Source organism: Suhomyces tanzawaensis (assembly GCF_001661415.1).
Source record: "Suhomyces tanzawaensis NRRL Y-17324 unplaced genomic scaffold CANTAscaffold_3, whole genome shotgun sequence".
NCBI classification, from domain to species: Eukaryota; Fungi; Ascomycota; class Pichiomycetes; order Serinales; family Debaryomycetaceae; genus Suhomyces; species Suhomyces tanzawaensis.
The window spans coordinates 153035-176332 of NW_017963638.1; the positions used below are offsets into that span (position 1 = coordinate 153035).

Below are 23298 nucleotides of genomic sequence, written 5' to 3' on the forward strand. Positions count from 1 at the left end.
AAAGTATAAAAGTATTAACTCAGAACTTGAACTTTTTGGTTGCCTGCTTCGTTTTAGTCGTTTCTTTGTCGGATTCTGTTTTCTTGTCTTTTGTTGAAAGATCATATCCAACTTGGTTACTGAGCACACCTCCAGATTCTGTAGTCTGCTCATCAATTATCGTGTACAAGGATTTTGATTTATTATCATCGATATCCTGAGATTTGGCTGGCAGAGTCACGGAATTTCCTAACTCTGAAATAGGAACTTTTGTTGGCTCTTCGTTCTCAAAGGTTCCTATTTGAAGGTTATCCTGGCTGTCCGATTCATTCACCTCTTCTTCCTCTTCATGTTCTTCCTCATCCTCTTCATCCTCTTCATCCTCCTCCTCTGAAGATTCCACATATTCTTGCATTTTACCCCAGTATTCTTCATCGTTGTATTGTTTATTTCCCTTTTCTCTGTACCCAGTATTCGAGTATTCTGTGTCCAACCCTGGTATAACCAAATTCTTGTAGGAAGGGGGCTTACCAATATCTTGCATTATTGAAATCCAAGGAGGCATAACTTTCATGTTATCCGTCATTTCCAACGCTTTCCGAAGGCCTGATGAAACAACTCCAGGTTTTATATGCGCAGTCAGTTGAACAAAATCATCATTGGCCTCCTTACCTTCAAAGTAAACATCACCAAAACCAAACATTCTCGGCTGTTCTTGGTGCTTGAAAAATGCATTGTACAACTTTTGGTAGTCGATGTCCAACCTCCCCATTTTGGGCTGGACTTTGTTTCTTTGTTCCTGTCTCAAATTTAATTCTTGCGGTTGCCTCATATCTTGGATTCCCGTATCACGAATGAACTTAGGTAGCTCAAACGGCATTCTATCCATACCTTTCCTTCCAGAAAGGTACTCTCGTTTGGCGGTCCAGTGGTCAGGAACCTGAATAGCGTTGGGCTGTGATTTCATTGCTACCAGCATGAACGGGTCTCTGGCATCTACATCGTGCCAATCAACGAGTTGGGGTCTGTTTGTGGAAGCTTTCAAGTATGCTAAAGAGACCTTATTCTGGAGTCTTAATTGACGTTTGGATAAAGGCTTGGTTTCGTCTTCATAGTCACTATCACTGTCCGATGCACTGTAAGATTCCTGTTCACTAAAGACTTCATCCTTTTGTTTCGATGGTTCATCTGGTTCTTCTGTGCTATTCTTGAACCGATCAAAGACTTGTGAAAATTGCTCCATCAATTCAGAGGAACCAAGCGGTACTGTCGTTTCAGAATCGTTGGTATCTTCAGCAGAGATGCTGGACTTCTCATTGTTTCTGTTCAGTAAAGGTATGGTTGGGGTTGGTTGTGGCGGAGGATTTGCCGGACCATTTCCATTAGGGTCAAGCTTCCTGAGCTTAGCCTTCTCTCGTCTAATCTGGTTCTTGGTTCTCTTTTGGTTACCCATGCTTGACAAGAGATGTGAAACTACTGGTGATGCGATGTAGCCAGATTGATAGTTGGTCACGTGATACTATATGTTTACGGTATATACTATATTGTGTGTCTTCAGTAACGGGTACTAGTGCTGTCTAGGCCACTGCTTGGGCATTAGGCCTTCTTTGGATACGTGTGCAATTCCTGCACCTCCTCTTTTCGTCTTGCTAGCCCATACTGGGCTTACCCCAAGTTCAATATCCGATTGACCGATTTTTCCCCCCACACACCTAGGGCCATTTCCACTAAACATAAGCCAGGATATAATGTCCAGATAGTATGATTGGTTATGAAGCCATATCTGCCGTGTGCTTTTGGCGGGGTGTTGAAGCTAATTCACGTCAGTCTCAATTCACTCTCTATTGAAAGAAGCCTCTTGTTCAACAGTTCAAGCTTGTCGTTGACCTCTTTGTCGTTCTTATCAACCATGTCGAGTGCTTCCTTCAAAGAATTTTCCAAGCTCAGGGCTATGTCCATAACAGAAACCTTCTGTTCTGTTTTCGTCTCCACTGTTGAAGCAGTCTTCGCCTCAGCAGTAATCTCTCCTCCATTCAACTGGGGTGTCGTGAGACCTGGTACGGTGGGCTCTATCGGAAAGGACATCACGTTGTTAGCTGGCCACCTAGCACTTGTGCGATGTGAAGTTGTTAGAGGGCTGTGGTAGTGCCTGATTTGTATAGCGCGATACTCAGTAGTTCACAAACCATTTTAGTTGATACTTGTCACCTCTCTTCAGCATCATGAAGACTCTGATATGGCTATTGGCATTGGCTGGGCTAAGCCAGGCGCTTACTGAGGAGTTCTCGCTATCCAAGTACAAGGTCAAATATGAGAATACCGCCATACCTATCAAAATAGCGAACGAGTTTGTAGGACTCGGTGGTGAGGGAGAATCATTCGAAATAGTCAATATCGATCGAGTTGATAACCGAGAGAAGTTCTTGTGTCGTTTACCCAAAGAGCAAAGGACCAATGGTACAGACTCTCATATGAAACAATCTATACCGAGCAATGCTGGAAATTCAACGGACAGAGAGTTGATTGAGAGCGCAATTGAGGCCATAACGGCATCCTTTTCCAGAGAGACTTGCGTTTTCGAAATTGGCTTGAATGGAGGATACTGGACATTTGGGTTCTGCTTTGGTGATAAAATTATCCAGTTTCATGAAGATATCATGCATTTTTTGGAGACCAAAGAACACAAACCAGAGTCCCCCAACTACATTTTTGCATTGGGACGTTTCAAAGGTGTTCCTAGGACGAAAGTTAAGCTGCAGAATCAAGCCAGCAAGCTCGAAAATGATTTAAATCCCGAGGACTTTCTGATCCAAGAGGACATAGTTGATCAATTGTCCGATTCGGGCTCTGCCATTCAATTCAGTTCTCAGAAGTTTGTTCAACACACATTGGGCAATGGAGGCATATGTGATTTGACCCAAGAACCAAGAACTGTTGATGTGGTGTACAAGTGTGACCTCAAGAACACCAGGGGAATCCAGATTTTGGAGGTACAAGAATACAAGACCTGTAGGTACCAATTGGTCATCAATGTACCCAAGCTATGCAATATCAAGGAATTCCGCCCCAATAATATCGAAGACAAAGTGATAGATATAACATGCAAATCAATTGATACAGAGAGTACAGAAGTTGCCAATGGAATTAGCAGAGATGACTTCGATTCTTTTAAAGAACTCACCAACGAGAACAACTTATTTTTGGCCGACTCCAAGTATAAGATTAACATAGCTGATTATCATTTGACTCCTTGTGGCTATGGGTTTTACATCGCACAAAGCCAGCAAGCATCGTCAATTCCAGCATGGAGTGACAAGACGTTATTAGTATACAATGGGGAATATGAATCGGCAACTGATATATTGAGACATGCAGGGGGGATGTTTCAAAAGGTTCTCGAGAGGAAGATCTTCTCTCCCGTTTTTGTTGGTCAGAATACGATATCTGCATTGAGTTGGTCAGATTCCTTTATTGTGTGGTACGAATTATTTGACTTTTATGGAAACTTCATATACTACGTGAGAGTTCTTCGGGATGGAGGCGATCAAGCGAAACAATTGGAACTTCAAGTAATTGATCCAAATAGCATGATCGATCAGGACGGGGACAAGGTGGAAATGCCAGAGTTTGAAGCACCCAACAAACAATGGAATTTTGAGAAATTCTACAGACCTTCCGAAGAAGAGAAAATCAGCTACGAACAGCCCACAACTGTTACAGTGACAATGACCCAGCCTGATTCACAGTCCACCGGTAGCGCAAAGAGCGAGCTCATAGCTAAGATAATGGCTGAGATCAGTCAAGAAAATGAGAACACCTTAAAGGACTTCTATGAATTTCTCATTTCCAGCGAGGCTGACGAAGAAGGCAACGCTGAAGATGGAGAACAACGGAAACAGGAAGAGAACCCGCCCGCTAACATGGAAACGGATGAGTTGTAGCATGTATAGTATCCCTGATTTACGCGTAGCAGGAGAATGCAGTGTAATTTTCAGTCTAGCTCGCAATGAAAAAATGTACATTTCAGTAATACAACCAAAGCCCATTCTATCAGGATCATTTAGATAAGAACTTTATCCATACTCTAGGATCGAGACTCCGTGCAACGGCATATCACCAACTACCCAGCTAAAAATTTGCGTTTGAGCATTATAGTCGAGCAAAGTCGCAGAACCACTCACATCATACGATATTAACCACGATGGTGTTAGTACAACGCATCTCCAAGAATGTTGTGAACCAGCCATCATCCAAACGTAATTTCTCGTTCCTTTGGAAGTTGTTGGCTCTCAACAACCCAGAGAATAAGGAAGTGGAAAGAACCTTGTACAAATGGGACGAATCCCCCTACGAGGACATCCGTACTCGTGCTGCATTCATCAGAACCAAGGCCCTTTGTCCTGTCACCAACCAACCGGTCAACTTTGTTTGTCCTTACTCTGGTATTCCTACCCATGCGTCCGAGGAAGCTTGGAAGAACGACAAGGACTATCACTCCAAGCAAAAGTATAAGTTATTGAAGAAGGTCAATCTTTACGAGCACGACATAAGATCAGGCCGTAAGTTTGACGAGTTTCTTTTCCCTGGAGAGCAACCTAGAGACTTCACTACCAACTTGTCGAACTGGGATAGTTTTTTCTACACCAGAGACTTCACCCCAATGAATACTGAATTCAACTTGGCAGCTGCCACAAAGGTTTTGACTTACCCAATTACCATTGCTGCTACCTTGCATAAATTTTCTCCATATGGCATGGAAAAGGGAGCACTTACCTTGGAGGGGTTGAAATCGTTGGCCGCATTGAGATACACTTTATACCCACCTTACACCAAGTCTACCGATTCTGCAGTGACATTTAAGGAGAGACCAATGAGAATATTCATAGTGGGTTCTAAGATGGAATCAATGCTTCCAGGCTATGTTTGGAAGCAATTTGGATACTTGTTCCCTAACACCAATTTTGAAATTCACTTGATCGGTCCAGAGGCCTACTTCGATAGAGAAACCAGATCTTTCGGTGCCACAGACGAGCCTCACGGACGTCCCTTGGTTAAGAGATTTGACGACCAGATAACTGTGCACTATCACACGAAGTACTTCCACGAGCTCTATGCGCAAGGTGATCTTTTCCCTTTTGACCCATACTTGGACGTTTTCTACTTGTTCCACCCTGGCTTCCAAACGGCAGACTCCATATACTGGGACAAGGCATTGAAGGGATTGTTGGATTCCAAGTGTGCGGTCTACCTTACAGGCTACCACGAAAAGGACATCAACAGAGAGATCTCCTGGTTACAAAACCACGAGTTATACGACGAGATGGACGTTTTGATGGACCCAACCGAGAATTTGTTTGNATGCACCAAGCTTGACTTGGTGGATATCAACCCTACTGAAACTTTCAACAGTAACAGTAAGATCTTTGCCTTCAGAGGTAAGAGATACCACGCAATCAAGAAGTGATTCTAACCCTTGTATATACACCATAGCTAATTGTGTATAGTGTACTTGTAAATACTAATGAATACCAATTTGCATCACGTGAAAATATCCAAATCAATTTGATTAGTGAGACACAGAACAGAACAGAACAGAACAGCACACTTTCCCAATAGATCTCAATTGGCGAGTAATATATCCCTCTTAGATACTTGAGGGTGCATCTGGAACTTGCCCACATGCTGGAGATGAACCGTCCTTTTGAACTCAGCTTGTCTGTTAGGGAAATAAATCGAACAGAAGAGACGCAAGCCTATCACCTAGAGGACCAATACAAGATCAATGTTACCTTGGAGCACAACATATACAGTTTATTACATCTGATATGGCTCTTTTCTGCAGATCGATCTTTGAAGCCCATGCTTTTAAAAATATATTATCAAGAAAGAAGAATCTATGGACCAGAGAGATTATGTGATGTTCTCGACACCTCCGAAGTTCCTACAGACATATCCGAAGATGATTTTGTATTAGAAGTCGACTACGAAATGTTTGATCATCCATCTCTAGGAGTTGCTGAGCCGGTTGAAGATCTCTTCGACTTAGAAGTGCGTTGGAATGATTTTCATGGCCGAATCCATACTCTGAGATATCGAGAAGGGTTGTTGTTCGAAGTGCGGACTCTAAAAGATTACATTATTCAAGATAGTGAAAGGTATGCCAATTCGAGAATGATCGATCAAGGGTCATTAACAGTGAAACTTCAACCCTCCGGCAAGATACTTGATGATCTGTTTAATATGCGCAGAAATTTGGGTTTGGATGTCACTCCCTTACACCCTGTCGCAATTGAAGTACAGATATCATTTAACACGAGATTCCACATCAAGGTCGAGTCTAATATAAGCCAGCTTCAAGAGGAGTCCAGTTTGTTTGAGGTCAATAACGGCACTACCGTTTCAGAATTAAGACGTCAGATCATTGCGAGACTAGACCAGTTTTCGGTAAGAAGAACTTTCGAGGATGAGTTGATAATGTTCTACCAGGAATTAGCCCTTACTGGAACCGGTAATTTGATGTTGGAGTTGGGAACGAGACCGACTCAAGCACAAAACAAAATCTACAAGATCAGAGTAGATACTTCCTCTACTGTTAGCGGGTCTAATGGGTTATTAAGCCGTGAATTTTTGAATGACCTCAGAGGACCCAACCGATTTGAATTCTTGCCACGAAGACCAGCACAGCAAAACGGCTCTGTGCAACCAGAACAGCCAATCCTACCCATTGATCCAACCAGAATTGTTTTTGAGAACGGCGTTGAATGGAACCTTGCAGGCGAGACTTACGAGAGAATACGTCCCAATCCCAACACTCTCACCACCACCGAAAGGAACCAACAGGAGTTGTTGGTTGATCAATCGGATATCTCGAGTTTGGACTACGAGTTTTCGTTAAAGATCGAGGATCAAGTCAAGCTGGTCTCTTTGAATACCTCGCAGTGTATTATCGTTGACAAGGGCGACCATACTCCATATTTGTTGCTAAATCCATCAGGGGCAGCGAAGCTATGCCTGCACTTTGGGCTTCCCAATGGCGATGCGTTGATCCAGCAAGTGCAAGTGTTGATGTACGAGCCGGCAAATCGTCCAGGAAATGCCAGCAACCAACCCCCCTCCGTACCCACACCATTACCCACACCTACCACCAACAATTCCACAGGGACCTCAGGGAACAGCGCACCACGTCCCAGTGCTGATGGAGCGACGGCTGCGTTGGTGCGGGTGTTCAATCTCTTGTTTGTGGGATACGAAGCGCCTGGCAACCGAGCGGTTTTATTTGTGCTCAAGTCGTTGTTGGTGATGAAACTTTTGGGGATCGAGCTTCCGCTTGAAGTATGGAAAATTGTGATTGCTTACGGGGTGGTTGGCACGCTTCTCTACTTGACAATATTCAAAGGCACAGAAATTGCAGCCTCTATCGAGGAGCACTTTCCTGAGAATAACCAGGTTCGCCAACCATGGGTGATCAGACCCATTTTGGTGCTAGGCAAGGTAATGAGGTTTACCAGTCGTGCCACCTCTGGGGTTTCGAGATCGATCGGGAACGAGGTCATCCACGTGCTAGTTGCAAGGACGAGAGACTTCGAGTATATTCTTGACAGCCGCCAGGGCGGTGCATGGTCGCGCTGGTGGTACAGGGTACGTGATGGTGGTGCCAATGCATGGAAAGACGCCCTCATGTGGGGCGTGACGTTTCTCCCCGATTGGGACCAGCGCATCGTGGAGTTGACGGAAGCATGGAGAAAAGACGAGATGGCAGAATTGGAACGTAGGGTCGATTTGGAGGCCCAGCTGGTGCAGGTGGAACTCGCGGTGTTCCACGACGAGTTTGGGTCCCACATGCCTGTGCCAGAAGACTTGGGCTACCACGTCTGTCGCCAGATAATAGAGTCGTCGGACGCCAGTCTCGATGGCCTCGCAGCTGCAGAATTCTACGAGAACAAGTATAACCTGTTGGTGGAGTTTTCGCTCAAATTGCAACAGTTCAAGGAACGGACGCGCTTTCTTTATGCACGTTTGGTTGAGATACCTAGGCCAGAGCCTCGGATAAGTACACGGGAACCAGCGCCATCTGAGGTGGAGGACCACGTAGAGCCGGAAGCGCGCACCACCGGCTCGAATGTATATAGCGAATAATGGAAGTCCATACACGGTATCCACCAGTAGCTGCGACAGCCTGCATCCGCCAGGCATGTTTGGCAGGAGCATGCACGGGACTCGTACCATTTGGCGCGGGCGCGGGCGCGACCGAGTGTAAACTGCAGGCGGACGTGGGCTCCAGGTTACTCCCATTCTGCGTAAACGTGGGTCCCGCGAACATCAGTCGCCTTTCAGGCACACCATGGGCAAAACCCATTGGCGGAAAGCACCAGCAAGCCGCCTGGGGGCGATTTGTTATGGGCCCCGCAGCCAACCGGCCCTCTTATCTCCAACTAATCTAGCACAAATCTGAACCCACAGAGCCGTCCAGCCCGATTTGTCAACAGTCCTGCCTGATTGGGCGCGGGAGCCGATCGTTTCTTCCAATCGATTAGCGACGTGCGATTTTTGCTTCTGGCAGATACTCCTGGCAAATCTTCCTTCGCGCCGCCCTCCTAATGCGGCAGCTGCACCACCAAGTTGAGCCTGCGGTTGACGTGCAGAGCTGCAGGCTTCCGGTATGTTTATGTTTCAACCAGGTGCGATTTTTGCACGGAGCCCCTGATTGGCACCAACCGAGATCTGGACTGCCAATGGCTGCCACCAAGCCGGGGATTGACGGCCGGTGCCAATTTTTTCATCTGTCAAAAACTCTATAAATATTGCCGGTCCCAGCCCCCATCTTAGTTTTTTTTCATCATCACTCAGATCTTCCAACTAACAAGTCCTTCGTTTACAATGCAATTCACTACCGTCGCCTTCTTCGCCGCCGCTGCCATCGCCGCCACCGTCACCGAAACCGAATCCCACGAAACTTTGGTTACCATCACCTCTTGTGACTCCACCGTCACTGACTGCCCAGCCAGACACGCTGAAGCCACCACCGTTTCTGCTGCTCCATCTAACGGTACTGCTCCAGTCGTCACCTCTTGGGAAAACGCTGGTAACTCCAAGTTCGCCGCTGCCGGTGCCGCTGCTTTGGCTGCTGGTGCTTTATTGGCTTTGTAAGCCTGCTAGCTAATACGGGTCTCTGACGCGCAAGCGCGCCTGAGTCCATCTTGTATATTAGTATAGATAATAATAAAGTTCGGTATCATTAGACTACCTGTAGCTATCGCATAGATAGTACTTTAATCTGAATATGAGATTGACAGATGAGTCGAAGCTGTTCCATGACTCGGTGTATCTGATAGTGACTTCAATTCCATATGGCAAGGTCACCAGCTACGGTAAGTACCACTAACACTTTGATTGTCGTTGCTAACGAACAGGCCACATAGCCTACCTTCTCAACCGTCCCCAGAACTCGAGGCAGGTGGGCTACTCCCTCAAGCATTGCAAGGCTATCATGGATACCTTGCGACAGGATGGCGAGTTGCTGTACTCCTACGAAACACTTCCCTGGTGGCGGGTACTTCTGAGCTCTGGCACAATCTCGCCTAGGGCAACTTCGGGAGAGTACGTTCAAGCCACCAAGCTAGCTGGGGAAAGCGTTATCGTGCTGGAGAACCACAAGGTGGATCTTACTGAATACGGCTGGTTCCCTGATGAGGTGGACTTTTAGATATCGATCAGTTGTGTCTGAACTTGGAGTATTACTTGGTGGTTTTAGGATATCACTAGTTGGATATGGGATATCGTTGGTTTTAGAGTACGCAATTTCTCAAGTAGTTTCAGCTTTATACATATCACCAGGATTTAGCATATCGCATATCTGACTTCAGCATAGATTCTATGATTCACGCTGAAATTCATATTACTTCCCCATTCAGTTGCATTTTCATCTATGAGAGCCGAGAGTAGTGGATCCATATCCTAAAAGGAACTTGTCCTTCTGTGCAATTCTTTCCCTTACTGTGAGTGATCTTCGATTTATGGATTGTGTATGTATCGTATCGTCATCTAATTATATACATTATTGAGATGTCATCGGACTAGGACTTTTGGACTTGGCCTTGGTGCTGTCCGACTTGGAGGTTTTCTTTTTGGGCCCAGCCGGCTTGCCTTTGTTAGGAATGTTCGACTGGGGAACTTCTTTGCCAGAAGGTTTTTTTTTGTTTCTGGGTTTCCCTTTTGGTTGAGCCTTTGGCTCCAGTTGTAGTGTGCCCATCTGCTTTTGCACCCGCAAGGTCTCTTCCTCCCACCATTTTGCAAACTCTTGCTCTTGCTGGATTTCCGCCAACGTCTTCCTCTCAGCTTCTTCTTGCCTGGCTCTTTCCACCCGAAGTGATTCTTCTATCATGATCTCTGTAAGTGACGGTGTTCTGATGCTTGGGACAGGGTCTGCAACCACGCTGGCTTGACTTCTAGGAGCATCGGCCAATGGAGTCGACTTGAAAACGCTCCGAACGGTCTTCTTCGAGCTACCCAACTTAGGCATTCCTGGAAGATCGTCGCTCACTGTAGCTTCACTATTGGTCTTAGACCAAGGGTTGGTGGGCAAAGATGATACAGCCTGGGTATTATCAACCACGTCACTGTTCTGTTCCATCGCCATCTTCTTTTTCCGTTCTTTCTGGGATAATTTAATCATGGGGCCGATCTTAATTTTGGAGCTGCTACTACCCTTGCGAGCCCAATCTGAACTGGTCTCTAGAACTGGACGTGAAGCAGTTGTAGGTTTATCTGAAAACAAGGGGACAGCTGTGCTCTTTGATGCCCAGTTTGAAAATGGACTCAAGCCCATCCTTGGTGCCGATCCAGTTTCGGAAATGTTGACATTTGGATCAGTGGAAGACAGTGTAGAGTTTATAGACAAAGTAGACAGACTAGCTGGTAAACTAACAGGGGCTGCCAGAGGTCTGCGTCCAGTATCTATGTTACTGACTAGGGAAGTAGTTGAAGACGATGCAGAACCGTTCTGAGTCCAAGGTGGAGTGGGTGATACACCGTTTCCATTGTTCTTGGATTTCCGTCTTCCTCCCCGATTCACCACCTCAAACCCAGTATCATCATCATTCTTTTCTTCTAGCACAGAAGAATCAATATAAGTCTCTTTTTCGCGAGTCTTGATACTGTTTCTGAAATCAAGAATCTCGTTGTTCACTGTAGAGCTTCTTCTTGAATTCTTCCTGTCTCGCTTTTTCTTGCCCTCCTTCCCATCTTTGTTGAGTTCATACTTGACATCAACCAAAGGTTTGAATCCCATGAATCCTTTTCTATCACTTATGAATATCTCGTTGTACTCTGTCATCAGTTCAAAGTAAGTTTTAAGGAGATTATCCGAATCCGTTTCAAACCAATTGGTCAACATTCCTTTGTTTAACACACCACAATCATCAGAGAAATCTATCGATTTACAATTTTGGAAGTAAATCACTTGAACCTCTAACTTCTGCATCAAGTCTAATGACAAATCTGTGAAAGTTGGATCAAAGAGCAAGATCTCCAAATTATTGTATATATACCAACAACAATTCATGAAAAGCTTCTCTGCAGACAAGGCATCGGCATGTGTCAACAAAATAAGAACATTATCCAAGTTAATCAAATCACTCAATACCACTTGCGATAATGATTTCAATTGGAACAATAATAATTCATCTGCCACTTCGATTAATTCTAATACTTCATTGATGTATTCATCCGTATCATCAAACAGATATTCGAAATCAAATATTTGATCGGAATGAGCTCCGTAGATAAACTTGAGAATTGCTTCAAAGGTCGTCAGACTTACATCTGTGAAATCTAAGAATTCAGTTCCATCATTTACCCATCTGTCGGAAAGTAAGGTTTCAAAATAGGCTGATCTTGCCTTCAAAATAAAGGAATGACATTTAATTTCATCATCCTTCAAACGGACAATAACATCGCCTGAATTTTCCACCAACAAAGTGGAAAAGATTTCTGTGACTCCCAATATTCCCAGTGTTCTTGTGTTCATATCAAAAATTTGAAATGTGCTCTTCAAATGATCTACCTCAAGTGAAACCTTCCTCCTAAATTTCACTATGTCGGAACAAGTACAATCTAACAGATTCAAAATTTCATCGTTTAGATCTAGGAAATCATTGCAGTAAACGAAGTGGATGAACAATGCCATGGATATAGCATTAATAGGACTCTGAACTTCTAGCTTGTTTTCATCCTTATAATACTGTGCCTGAAAATCACCAGACACAAAAAGGTCGTCAGAATTAGTCTCATCGAAAAGCTTCTTCATCGGTCTTGATCTCAACTGTAAAACAAGCTTATGAAAGCCTATGCTAACGGTGGGAAAATCCTTAAAAGTAATCTTGCAGTCAAATCCTCTGTTATCAGATGGTCCGTCGAGAAATTTCAGCTTGAACGACTTTTCGTTGGTGATATTCACCGAACCATCTTGAATAGTGTTTAATTCTAAATCATAAGTCTCTGAGCTTCTTGGTTTACGGTTCCTGATGTAATCGTATTTGTGATGATACTTTTTCTCAAGAAGGTCGACTACTCCTGTATTGTCTTCGGCAGTGGGCTCATCAGCTTCATCATTGGCAAGCCTATCTGGGTAGAAGAAGTTTGTGACATAAGTCTTGTAGTTATGATCCAACGTAAGCAACTGATCTTGTTTTCTATAGGTATTCTCGTCATTAATACAGCTCAAATAGGCAAGATCATCCACAAAATCATTCTTTTGCAATTTCAAAGGTAATAAATCCACATCGTCTCTCAAAAATCCAAAAGACGAAAAGCTTGGATCACAGAAAACCTGTACTACCTTATTTAAGTTATCAAGTCTTTTGAATTTGTTCTTAGTGATTGGCATTGGCAAAGAGATTTCTGTTACCGAATGTTTTCTTTGCTTGGTCTGACTTGACTTGATAAACACCGAGCCATTCCTTGTGCAAAGAACAATTGACCCATCATAAGACGCATCGATATCAGTGACCACCATGTCATGATCATATGCTCGCCATACAAAGAGATACTTTGTATTCTTATAGTCGTCAGGATTGAACGAAAAACTCATAACGTTACCATTATCAAGCAAGATAATACATGAGCCAAGGCTTCTTGCCACAATTTTTTGAATCAGAACAGCTTTAGTAAGACTGGTAGGTTTGAAAATATCAAAATGTTTATCACTGGACCCCTTCACTGGAATCTTTGGGAGTTTATAATGATGGTGTTGAAAGTATACATGAATATCATTCTTATCTGTGACCACAAAAGTACACAATTCACAAGTTTCAACTAATTTGACATTATCTCTAAGTGAAATGGCCCTTGGGGTAGATTGAATCTCTCCCTTGTACACGGTATCATCTAGCTTAAATTCAATATTTTGCGAACTAGCCGTGAACCCCATTTGACCAATATTCAAACCCCAAAAGAACAATTCAGTTTTGGTAAATACTACTCCGTGAATTTTAGAAGTAGCAACACCCTTGATTTCTGCACTATTTTTCCTCAAATCACCTCCGACTAGAGAAGGACTCAGTTCAAATTTTTCTGTAAATCCTTTGCTAGTAGATTTTGAAGATGAATCATAACCCAATTGGTTGTAATTATTAAGACCCCAGGAATATACTTCGTTTTGCAAGGTGACAGCAATTGTATGATTGTTATGACTGGATACAAATTTAATGGGATCTTCTATATCAATTTTCTGGAACTTGAAGCTATCACTAAGGTTTGAAAGGCCCAATCTGCCCCTAGAGCCTTTCCCACAGGAAAACAATTCACCAGAACTAGTCAATATGATTGAGTGGTATTTAGATAAAGCAACTTGCTTGTAACGAGGTTTTTTGAGATTTTCAATTGAAAGGGAATGCTGATTGTACTTTTTGAATGGGTTATGTGATAGCCTGGAAGGAATAGATCTATCTGTTGAATCACCAAACCCCAATTGGTTACTGTTATTGTTTCCAAACATGTAAACCTCACTACCACCTCTGGCATGATTCCAGGGTATTTGAGGAGACTTGATAGAGGCCCTCTTCGCGCTTTCCGGCTCTTTGTTCAGCTTGAATCTATAAGATATATGAAACTCGCTCTTTTCGTTAATGTAATCTGGTATCCATATGAGGTCTTTAAAATCATTATCAAGCAATTGTAATGGAGTATTTCCAGCCCTATCTTTCGTTTTTAAAATCTCTAGTAATGAGGAGTTGGTGGCTAGAACCAGGTTTTGCTTAGCACTAGTTCCTCGGAAATAGTCAAGCAACATTCTAAAACATGATATTCTCTTGTAAAATATCACGTAATGCATGCAGTTCCATCCGTTCTCATAATCACAGAGGTTAAAGATGGTCTTAATGTGAGAATTTTTCAATAACTCTTGGAGAAGATTGCTCCTGTTGCTCAAGATCAAGAGATGTAGAATGGTTCTTCCGAAGACATCTCTCTTGGGTAGGTCATCTTTCGGAAGTTTGGAGAATTTTGGAAGTTGGCTGACATATTTTGGATCCTCTTTATTCATGGTGTATCTGCGACATTGATGATGTGTTATGCTGTATCAACTAGTAGAGTAGGCGGGCTTGGTGATGACTGGTTCACTACGCGTTGAAGTCGCAGCACTAAACGTGGGATATTGGGTCACGTGCCTGAACTCTACTCCAGGACATGAAGGCATGCTAACAGTACAGTCCTTTATGAAACATAAATAATACACAATTCCGATCGTCTAAATTACATAGCGCATTACGCTTCCATTTTCACCAGCAGCTTTTTGGGGCTTTTGGACGAGACACTAGATTTGGAATCCTCGGCCTTCATGGAATAAAGTTGTTCTGACTTCAATGGTTGCGAGATTTCTGAGTTAGAATCAGTCTCTTCGGGTAAAAAGAATGAGTTAGCAACTATCTTCTTTTTCACAGATGAGATCTTACCAGTAGGTGGCAATCTTGGTCTGATATTTCTTTGTTTTTGGGGAAGTTCCTCATCTTCAATCATAATCAATGCATCATTAGGTGGAAGCTCGGTGGACTCGCCTTTCTTCTTTTGCATCTTAATGAAATGAGCCTTAGATTTCTCACAAAGCCTCCTATAGAATGGTACAAGCAATCCAATTTGCTGGTCCACTGTACTAGCATATAAATCTTCAGGCTTAAAATCATTCAAATCTTCAAATTTATTGCCTTTACTAGCAACACCCGTGCTACTGTAAGAATTGTGTAGCCTCGAATGCAACAAATAAATGGGAATAGATGTACTCAACATGTTGAACTCTTTATCCAAACCCAATTGCTTAAAGCCAAAGAAATCATCTCCTAGATCACTTGAGAAATCTCCTGTCATAAATTGCTCACTATTGTCCTCAAAACTTCTCTCATTGAAATTTTCCAAACCAGGCCTCAATAATTCTTTCAAAAAATTAGACAACTTGATTCTTAAATCTTTCAATTTGTCTTGTTGCTTCACAATTCTTTCCTGTACATATGTGTATAAGTCATCAGGTTTGTCAACACCGTTCTCAAGTAACGACATCAACAAGATCTCTCTTGATGTTAATTTGTTTGATGAGTTGGATTCATTATGCATCTTGAGCGACTTGACCAAATTTCCCAAATACCTCTCAGCAATTTGTGTCAAAGTATTGATTGCATTGGGTTGTGTTGACTCAAACCCGGTTTGCATTGCTATTTTAGCAACATTCCTCCTCAATACAGCAAACTGAATGTCTTCTTCATTAATTTCATGATTAGGCAATTTAGACGCAGAATCGACGTCGACCTCTTTCAAAGTTTCAATTTCTGGCTGCTTCATTTGAGTATGATGAACAAATTGCTGGGTTTGCATTTGACGAATCAAAGAAATCTTAAAGCAAATCTTTTTTATTTCTTGCATTTCAGTAATGTTCTCGAAATACAACTTGTTCAACCCTGAATCAGTTGGAAGAACAAATCCTGATTTAATCTTCGATGCATCACCGTGAGCTTGCTGCAAGTAAATATCAACTAACTTCTCCTCGCGTTTTTCTTCTTCTTCTTTATCAACACCTTTGTATTCGAATCCTGGAATTCCTCCCGTAATGTCGTACTCTAACAAATATGGTTCCTCGTTTTCTAAAAGATTATTTGATTTAGATACAACTTCCTTATTTGTCAAGTATTCATTGAAATTTTGCATTTCGGCAGGCTTTCTTATTATTGCTCTAGCATTAGGACGGAGATGGTAATTCTCGTCAAATAACTCCGAACGTTGAGCACAATAATTTGCTCTTGATTTGGCAGTTAGTGCCCTCCATGCTTGAAGCTCAGGATCGAACTCGTCTTCTTCTTCTTCTTCTTGAATCCCATCCGCTTCACCATTAATATTTTCTGCCTCTTCTTCTTCTTCTTCCTCTTCATCATTAGACAAATTTCCATTCTCCACTGCTGGGGTTTCCGAAGCTGCCACTTTTACCTCGGGTGATGCAATTGCCGATACTGCGGTACTTATAGGTGAATTTGGGTCTGTTTCTGTCTTTACTTGGTCCTGCCTTGTTCTTTTTCTTCCTTTCTTTACGGCTTTACCACCCCCGAATCCAGGTTCCAGGGGAGTAGCTGGGCGAGCTTCGGCTTCATCTTCTTCCAACTCTATGTCAGCTCTGTTCCGAACAGTAATATTTGGAATAGATGGGGCCAATTTCATGGTCTTCTTTTGCATTGCTAGCGCGTGTGCTCTTATGAAATGCTTTGGATCAGCATTGTAGGTTAAACAATTTGACCAAATAAGCATTACATCGTCAAGAAATTCTTGTTTTGATGAATAAGCCAAGCTCTTTAATTTCTTCATAACAGTGTTCAAATCCATTGGCTTTTTGATGATCAACCCATAATTTGGGGCCTCTCTCTTTGACACTTTGTTCAAGAAAGGGGTAGAGTGTTCTGTATAACCCCTTAACTCTAAAACAACTTTTTCACACGCTTCATAGAGCTCTTCCTGGCCAACTCTATCATCGTTAGCCCATTTGCCCCTATTTTTTCTAACATCCATGAAAAGCGTTCGTAATTCATGGTCATTCAATGGAACATTGTCTCTTTGCTGCTGAATAGTACTCAATAAATGCTGCAATGATGTACTGGCTGCACCCAAATTGATCCCCATACTGCTAGATGAATTGTTAGCGGCACCCGGTGTATCGGAAGATGAACCATTTAAATTGGATTCTTGATCATCTGTATCCTTAGAATTTTCAAGTTGTAAATCTGAACGTTCCAATTTTCGCCTCTTGATCAAAGTTTCACGATCATATTCAAAGTTATGATACACTTTATTGAATTCCTTTATTAAAGCATCGTGTTCTTCATTTGATGTTGTAGGACGATTCAGAACAGGGCTTTGCTCTTGAAACGATTCATTCCCTGCTAAAGCAGGAGATTCTGTTTTTTCGGCTGACACTGGTGCCGGTTCAGAAAGTTCATTTGTCAATTCCTCCTCTGGATTCGCCTCTTGCAGTTTTAAAATGGAAAGAGGAACTTCGAGGACTATTTGCTTATCGTCATTGAAAACAAGAACGAGCTCATTTTTCTCTGACCCATCCTTATTTTCATGCTGTGACTCTTTCTCTTTTTGAACTTCTTCGTCATCGTCATCTTCATCGTCATACTCATCTTCCTCTTCTCTAACAACGGGTTTGCTAGGCTGGGATGCTTCTTCTGGTTTATTCTGCTCTTCATCTTCCGGCACATTGTCCAAGGAGTCAATCAATTCATAATCATCGGTAACCTCTTCGATGTCATGCACAGACCGGTCTAAATCTTTGGAAACGTAGTAAAAATCAATTGCTTTCTCCCATAACAAATATCTGATATGCAATGCCAACATTTTTATCATTTTTGATCCTTCTTCAAATAGAAGTTCATTGTTGTCATTTTGGTTGGTGCCTGTTTCTGATTTTTCTCCTTTAGACTCTTCTTCCTTTGTTTCTGATTCTGAGGGTGGTTGATTCGATTCTTCCGAGTTCCTTTCTGTCTTCTCCTTGTCCTCAGACAGTACTGTTGGAGAGTCATTTCTTTTCTCTGAATCTTCTTCAGGATTTTCCATCGATGTGTCTTCGGTATTCTGGTCAGATTTCTTCAATCCAGGCTCGAGCTTGACTTCAGCTTGTGCATCATCAGCTCCAATATCATCCAAGAACTGAACATAACAATTTCCTTCGAGAAAATTATACCATACGTCAAAGTTGTCTAAATCGATTATATGCTTAAGTATTTTGAATTGGGCTTCGTTCAAGAAAGTTTCGAAAAACTTCTTGTCTTGTAACTTCTTGGCCAACTCAAAGAGCTTTCGGGAGTTGTTGAGCTCAAATGCTGATAGCCTTTCCATATTGACCTTTGATTGTGGAGCTTATAGGCTTGATCTGTGATGCTGTCGCGTCCTTAATGTTGGTTGCACCGACTCTGATCGTTGTATTTGGACAACAAGACTCGTTTTCTTGATTCTTGGCACAGTTTAGGACAGTCCTAGCAATAGTATTTAGTCGTCACGTCTTGTGATGATGAACTTGATGGATGGGTAGTATTGGAAACAGACCGGCTTTGTCAGTACTTTCAACTGAATTGACTCAACTCAAATCAATTACGAAGTGTTCCACGCCACTCGGAGATCAACTTCCAGATAGTAAACCTCTTGGAACGATTGATTGTCGATGGTAGGCTAGAATACTCCCTACAGTCGTTTTCAACCAGGTTATCGTTGCACTCGATTTTTTTCGTAGCGATTTTTGTGCTCACAAACTGGGGTTGGCAAAGAATGGTTAATACCAGAAAAGACGGACAATAAATGAGCGAAGAGAAAGGTGGACCGAGGGAGAAGATGCCATTCGAGAGAGGATGGCACCAAGCTGAATATTAGCAAGAAAATGATATGCTAGAAGTGTTCTACACCCTATCGCTACTTGCGTAGCGAATAGTGACGAGCACAGGTAGGAATACAACTGAAGATAGCAGTGCAAGTCTACGGGTAAGTCATATGACTAGAGATATTTCCATTAAAGTATGTCCAAAGCTATTGAAGGATGTATAAAAACGTTTATAAATCCAAGGATGTCGATCTATGACACCATTGGTCTATTCTGTATAAGTTTTACTTCAAACGCCCACAACCGGTTAGATAGCATACTTCTTGGTCCATTCTTTGGCAGTGGCCTCGTACTTGGATCTATCTTGCTTGTAAATGTGAGCGATTTCTGGCACCAATGGATCATCAGGGTTAGCATCAGTCAAAAGCGAACAGATAGATAACAAGACCTTGGAGATGGTCAAGGCGGGCGACCACTGGTCCTTCAAGATGTCTAGACAGATGTTACCATTACTGTTGATATTTGGATGGTAGATCTTGGTGGTGAAAGCAATCTTTGGAGGCTTGAATGGATAGTCGGTAGGGAAGTGGATAGATAAGAAGAACACACCTCCGGCGTATGGTGAGTCTGGGGGGCCCATAATGGATGCCTGCCAGTGGTATAAGTCATCGCCCACTGGGCCTGCGGAGCATGAGGAGGGGGGATCTCTAGATGTTAGTAATGAACAGCCACAGCAGCCGGGGTGGCGAGGGGCCCCAAGTCGAGGACCACGTCGCTCGCCACGATGCCACCAACCACACCTCCATCATGAAGATGATCAAACCTGATTTGACGACGAAACCTTGTGTGGCAAAAGTCCGGCACTGAGCCGACCCAGAGCCAACATCCAGCTTCACTGTATGAGGGGCAGCACGAAATCCGCGGTCAATACATACCTTCCTAAGTCTGTCAACTCCTTGTTAATACGTTTTAAAGACATGGTAATGGATTATATGGGGGAGGTTAATATGAAATCAACTGTAGTAAATCGAAATCTCAAATCCAGTTGTGTGGAAGAACTGCCGCCAAAATCTATGAGGGTGAGGTGACACACTACACTTAGCAAGCTGCACATTGCTGACTCCAACCTGCAATATCCGTGGAACGTCATGGAAAAATCTGGTTGGCCGCGAGCGGCCCACCGCAGGCACGACTGGAGGACGAGGCGTCACGTGCGCCTTCTCTCGTGACGTCCATGTCCCAGGTCCGGCTGGCATCGAAACATCCCTTCCCCATCGCTCTGCCCCACCCTCCGGCTACTATCCGGATCCCCCTGCGACCATCGAGCCCCTCTTTATAATGATCGTTCCATCTCAGATTCAATTTCCCTCCATCCGGTTTTTCCCCACCCAACATTTTTGTGGCTACTTTTAAGTACCCCACTGCTGGTCCCTTTCTCCAAATCCAATAGCACTTTTTGCACCCTTACGTGCCTTGCACTATTGGACCATTAACTTCTGGCCCATGTAACCCCACTCTGTGTTAACTGACTAAATGGCTTTGGCCTAGCTTTAAGTTCCCAAATTACAATCTTTTTTCTGTGCTCCTGTACCAGCTGTAATTCACATCTCACTTTTGTTTCTTCTTCCTGGTGGCCCTCCATTGCACCTATATGACATCGCACCTCCATTAACAGCTACATCGAGGAATGGATGAAATGTTGGTTACCTTTAATTCCAAGAAACGAGCCAATACAGAAATCAGCCCTGGTGGCCGCAAGGCATCGAAGGTCGCCCATGACCTCACCCCAAGCACCCCCGAGAAACCAGGAGGCTCGACCTCCGAGCCTGTCACCAAGACATCGAGCCAAGGCAGCGACCCTTCCTTCAAGCTCATCAACAAGTCCACCGACTTCTTCAACACCAAGTCCTCGAGGAGATCCAGAAACGGGTGTCTCACCTGTAAGGTAAGGAAAAAGAAGTGTGATGAGCTCAGACCTACTTGCTCTGGATGCTCCCGATTGAAGAAGGAGTGTCTCTGGGTCGACTACGAGAACATGTCGGAAGCAGAAATCAAGGAGATCAGGGAGAAGGCCGAAAACGATGAAAAGACCCAGAAACTAAGAAGACGAAGATCCAAACTGACCAACCCCCAACAGACGGCTTCGAAACCTGCTGAGTTCGAGCCAGCCAGAACTCAGTCCACTGAACCAAAACCAGCTGATTCCCATCCAGAGAGTTCCAAGTCCCCCGAACTCGCGGATGAGACCTCCATCAACAACATCAAGTTCGAAAAGGATGCACCTGTCAAGGAACTTCCAAGTCATCTTTCGTACATTAATTATCCATCACCTTCAATTCTTTCACCCAAACTAGCACACGACCACGCCAGCCCCGGTGAACCCCTTCGGGCATTTAGATATAGTCATTCCGATCTCAGATCAACATTGGACGGGAACAATTTAGCCCAAGCCCCTGTCGAGTCGCCAATGTCACATTTACTTTCCCTTCATAACCATGACGAGCCCCAGTTCGATTCCACATCAAGGAGTAACCTTAACCTCCTCGCTGAGAGTGCTAGCCAGAGTGCATCTCAGGTTAATTCTCCTCGCCTCGAACAACCAAGATCCCCATCGTCCCCTTCGTCTTTTTTGACATTCTTGAAAGATCATGGAATCCAAGATTCCCCTATAGAGAGATCCTCCGTCCTGTCAGAACACGTAGTCAAAGACGAGCCACATAACCAGCTCGTCGTGAACAAAGACGTCCAAGATTTAACCATTCATCTGCCCAATTCATTTGTTGAATCATTGCTGGAGTTGGGCCACATGTTCAACAATCCCCAAAGTCCCTACTATAGTCAATATTTGCAACTTATGACCCCGTCCAACGGAGAAGATTTCATTACAAACCTAAACTCCATCATTACTCCACTCCCTCCCCATCCTCCATCTTATCTCCCTGAGTTGGCCACTCCTAAATGTGCTTACTTGTACAACTACTATGTGGAAACACTTTCAGACAAAATTAGTATAGCACCTTCTTCGCAGAATGAATCAAATGCGTACCAGAAGGTGTTCTTACCTTTGGCCTACAAGGACAAGGGTGTTCTCTATGGTATTCTTGCGTGGGCAGGGTTTCATTTGGGAGGCAAATGGAAAGAAGAAGGTACCAAGTATGTGGATATGGCACTTGAACATCTCATGAAATCATTGACAGAAGTCAAATCGAACAACAACACTGTTGCTCAACCTGAAGATCGCCAAGTGACAATTATAAAGTTGGCGACCCTTTTGATTCTTTGTGGTGCAGAGATCTGTAAGGGAGATGTTAAAAATTGGTCAATTTTCTTGAATTGGGGCTGGAAGATCCTTTACGCTCATGGTGGAATATTGAATTTCAACAGACTGAAAGAAGAGCACTGGTTGATATCAAATTTTGCCTATCATGACTTGTTGGCAAGTTCTTCCACGGAAAGGGGAACTTACTTTCCATCTGAGGATTATGCCACTATTTTCTCCGACAAAGCTGGATTTTCAAGAGGTAACTTGAATCCTTTGTTGGGGGTATCAAAGAAGTTATACAAGAGCATTGGAGATATCAGTACTTTAGTGTTCGAGAGTAAAAAGATACTTCAGCGAATCTATTCCGAGGGGATCATTGAAATAGAGAATAAAAAGGGAGTCGATGAATCCCCGACCTACACCTCACTCGATACTGAATGCTCGAGTGAAGATGGGGAATCAGAGATAAGTGAGCACGGAAAAATCAACAAGATGCTTTACACAATTATAGAGAAAGCAAATTTGTTGGAAAAGGAAATCGATAGCTCAAGACCTGATCCTGAAGATTTAATAGGCATAACTGATTCTGAATTGGAATGGCAGCTTACCCTTTTTGAAGCCTTCCAACTAAGTGCAAAGCTTTTTTTGAAACAATCTATCTTGAAGTGCAACCCATCGATGATAGAGATCCAGGTTCTCAACACTGACTTGATCAAGTGCATTGACATTCTCCTAGGAACCCCGGTACAAGCTTCTTTGGTGTTTCCGCTATTCATGTCAGGAATCCATTGTGTGACCAAACATGATCGTGACGTGTTGCTCAAACGGATGACTAACTTGATGGAGCTCTATGGCCCCTGGAATATCCAAAGAGCGAAGTTCTTGGTGGAGAAAGTATGGGAACAGAATCCAAAAGGTGATACTGTGGTTGATTGGCAATCCATCCTTAAAGAACTTGGATGGGATATCAACTTTGCATGACGATAACACGACAATGATAGTAAATAGCAATGTAATAATAGCACCCGCATCCAGTATAGCATCTTGTACGACGGCAGAGCCCCACCATTACCTGTCCCACCCGTAGCTGCAAAAGAAGGGCCATCAAGTCACGTGCCGTCGATCCTTACACAAAGGCACCATGAAAAAATTTGGAGTGAGATGAGGGAGAAATTTTCCACTGTACCAAAACTTAGAAGCACTAGTGTGTAGA

The 23298-nt window shown here is 43.3% G+C and overlaps 10 protein-coding genes across 10 annotated transcripts; 5 read left to right on the forward strand and 5 right to left on the reverse strand.

Annotated features, from left to right (window-relative positions):
• Positions 1–19: 19 nt before the first annotated feature.
• On the reverse strand, positions 20–1432 carry CANTADRAFT_20908 (U2 snRNP complex subunit; the record flags this gene model as incomplete). The annotated part of the gene is made up of 1 exon (XM_020206633.1): positions 20–1432. The coding sequence occupies one exon, from the start codon at positions 1430–1432 to the stop codon at positions 20–22; it is 1413 nt and encodes a 470-aa protein (XP_020064726.1).
• A 55-nt stretch (positions 1433–1487) lies between these two features.
• CANTADRAFT_77961 (uncharacterized protein) lies at positions 1488–2079 on the reverse strand. The gene has a single exon (XM_020211187.1). The coding sequence runs from the start codon at positions 2062–2064 to the stop codon at positions 1798–1800; it is 267 nt and encodes an 88-aa protein (XP_020064727.1). The 5' UTR covers positions 2065–2079; the 3' UTR covers positions 1488–1797.
• A 194-nt stretch (positions 2080–2273) lies between these two features.
• CANTADRAFT_29406 (uncharacterized protein) lies at positions 2274–3668 on the forward strand (the record flags this gene model as incomplete). Its single annotated transcript, XM_020208284.1, has 1 exon — positions 2274–3668. A coding segment is annotated over one exon (1395 nt), but the record flags the coding sequence as incomplete, so codon positions are not given.
• Positions 3669–4180: 512 nt separating this feature from the next.
• MSS51 (Mss51p) lies at positions 4181–5443 on the forward strand (the record flags this gene model as incomplete). The annotated part of the gene is made up of 1 exon (XM_020211541.1): positions 4181–5443. The coding sequence occupies one exon, from the start codon at positions 4181–4183 to the stop codon at positions 5441–5443; it is 1263 nt and encodes a 420-aa protein (XP_020064729.1).
• A 224-nt stretch (positions 5444–5667) lies between these two features.
• On the forward strand, positions 5668–7773 carry FGR34 (Fgr34p; the record flags this gene model as incomplete). The annotated part of the gene is made up of 1 exon (XM_020208507.1): positions 5668–7773. A coding segment is annotated over one exon (2106 nt), but the record flags the coding sequence as incomplete, so codon positions are not given.
• Positions 7774–9233: 1460 nt separating this feature from the next.
• Positions 9234–10015, forward strand: CANTADRAFT_25545 (uncharacterized protein). Its single transcript, XM_020207455.1, has 2 exons — positions 9234–9347; positions 9390–10015. The coding sequence occupies exons 1-2, from the start codon at positions 9260–9262 to the stop codon at positions 9680–9682; spliced, it is 381 nt and encodes a 126-aa protein (XP_020064731.1). The 5' UTR covers positions 9234–9259; the 3' UTR covers positions 9683–10015.
• Positions 10016–10033: 18 nt separating this feature from the next.
• CANTADRAFT_48967 (uncharacterized protein) lies at positions 10034–14518 on the reverse strand (the record flags this gene model as incomplete). The annotated part of the gene is made up of 3 exons (XM_020209654.1): positions 10034–10805; positions 10884–12036; positions 12082–14518. The coding sequence occupies 3 exons, from the start codon at positions 14516–14518 to the stop codon at positions 10034–10036; spliced, it is 4362 nt and encodes a 1453-aa protein (XP_020064732.1).
• A 221-nt stretch (positions 14519–14739) lies between these two features.
• On the reverse strand, positions 14740–18348 carry SPT7 (SAGA histone acetyltransferase complex subunit; the record flags this gene model as incomplete). Its single annotated transcript, XM_020209731.1, has 3 exons — positions 14740–17359; positions 17420–17940; positions 18166–18348. 3 exons carry the CDS (start codon positions 18346–18348, stop codon positions 14740–14742), a joined length of 3324 nt encoding a protein of 1107 aa, XP_020064733.1.
• Positions 18349–18762: 414 nt separating this feature from the next.
• Positions 18763–20090, reverse strand: UBC4 (E2 ubiquitin-conjugating protein). Its single transcript, XM_020207456.1, has 2 exons — positions 19759–20090; positions 18763–19530 (listed from the first exon to the last, which is right to left on the reverse strand). The coding sequence occupies exons 1-2, from the start codon at positions 19800–19802 to the stop codon at positions 19131–19133; spliced, it is 444 nt and encodes a 147-aa protein (XP_020064734.1). The 5' UTR covers positions 19803–20090; the 3' UTR covers positions 18763–19130.
• A 429-nt stretch (positions 20091–20519) lies between these two features.
• Positions 20520–23066, forward strand: UGA3 (Uga3p; the record flags this gene model as incomplete). Its single annotated transcript, XM_020209757.1, has 2 exons — positions 20520–21046; positions 21389–23066. 2 exons carry the CDS (start codon positions 20520–20522, stop codon positions 23064–23066), a joined length of 2205 nt encoding a protein of 734 aa, XP_020064735.1.
• Between the last annotated feature and the right edge of the window lie 232 nt (positions 23067–23298).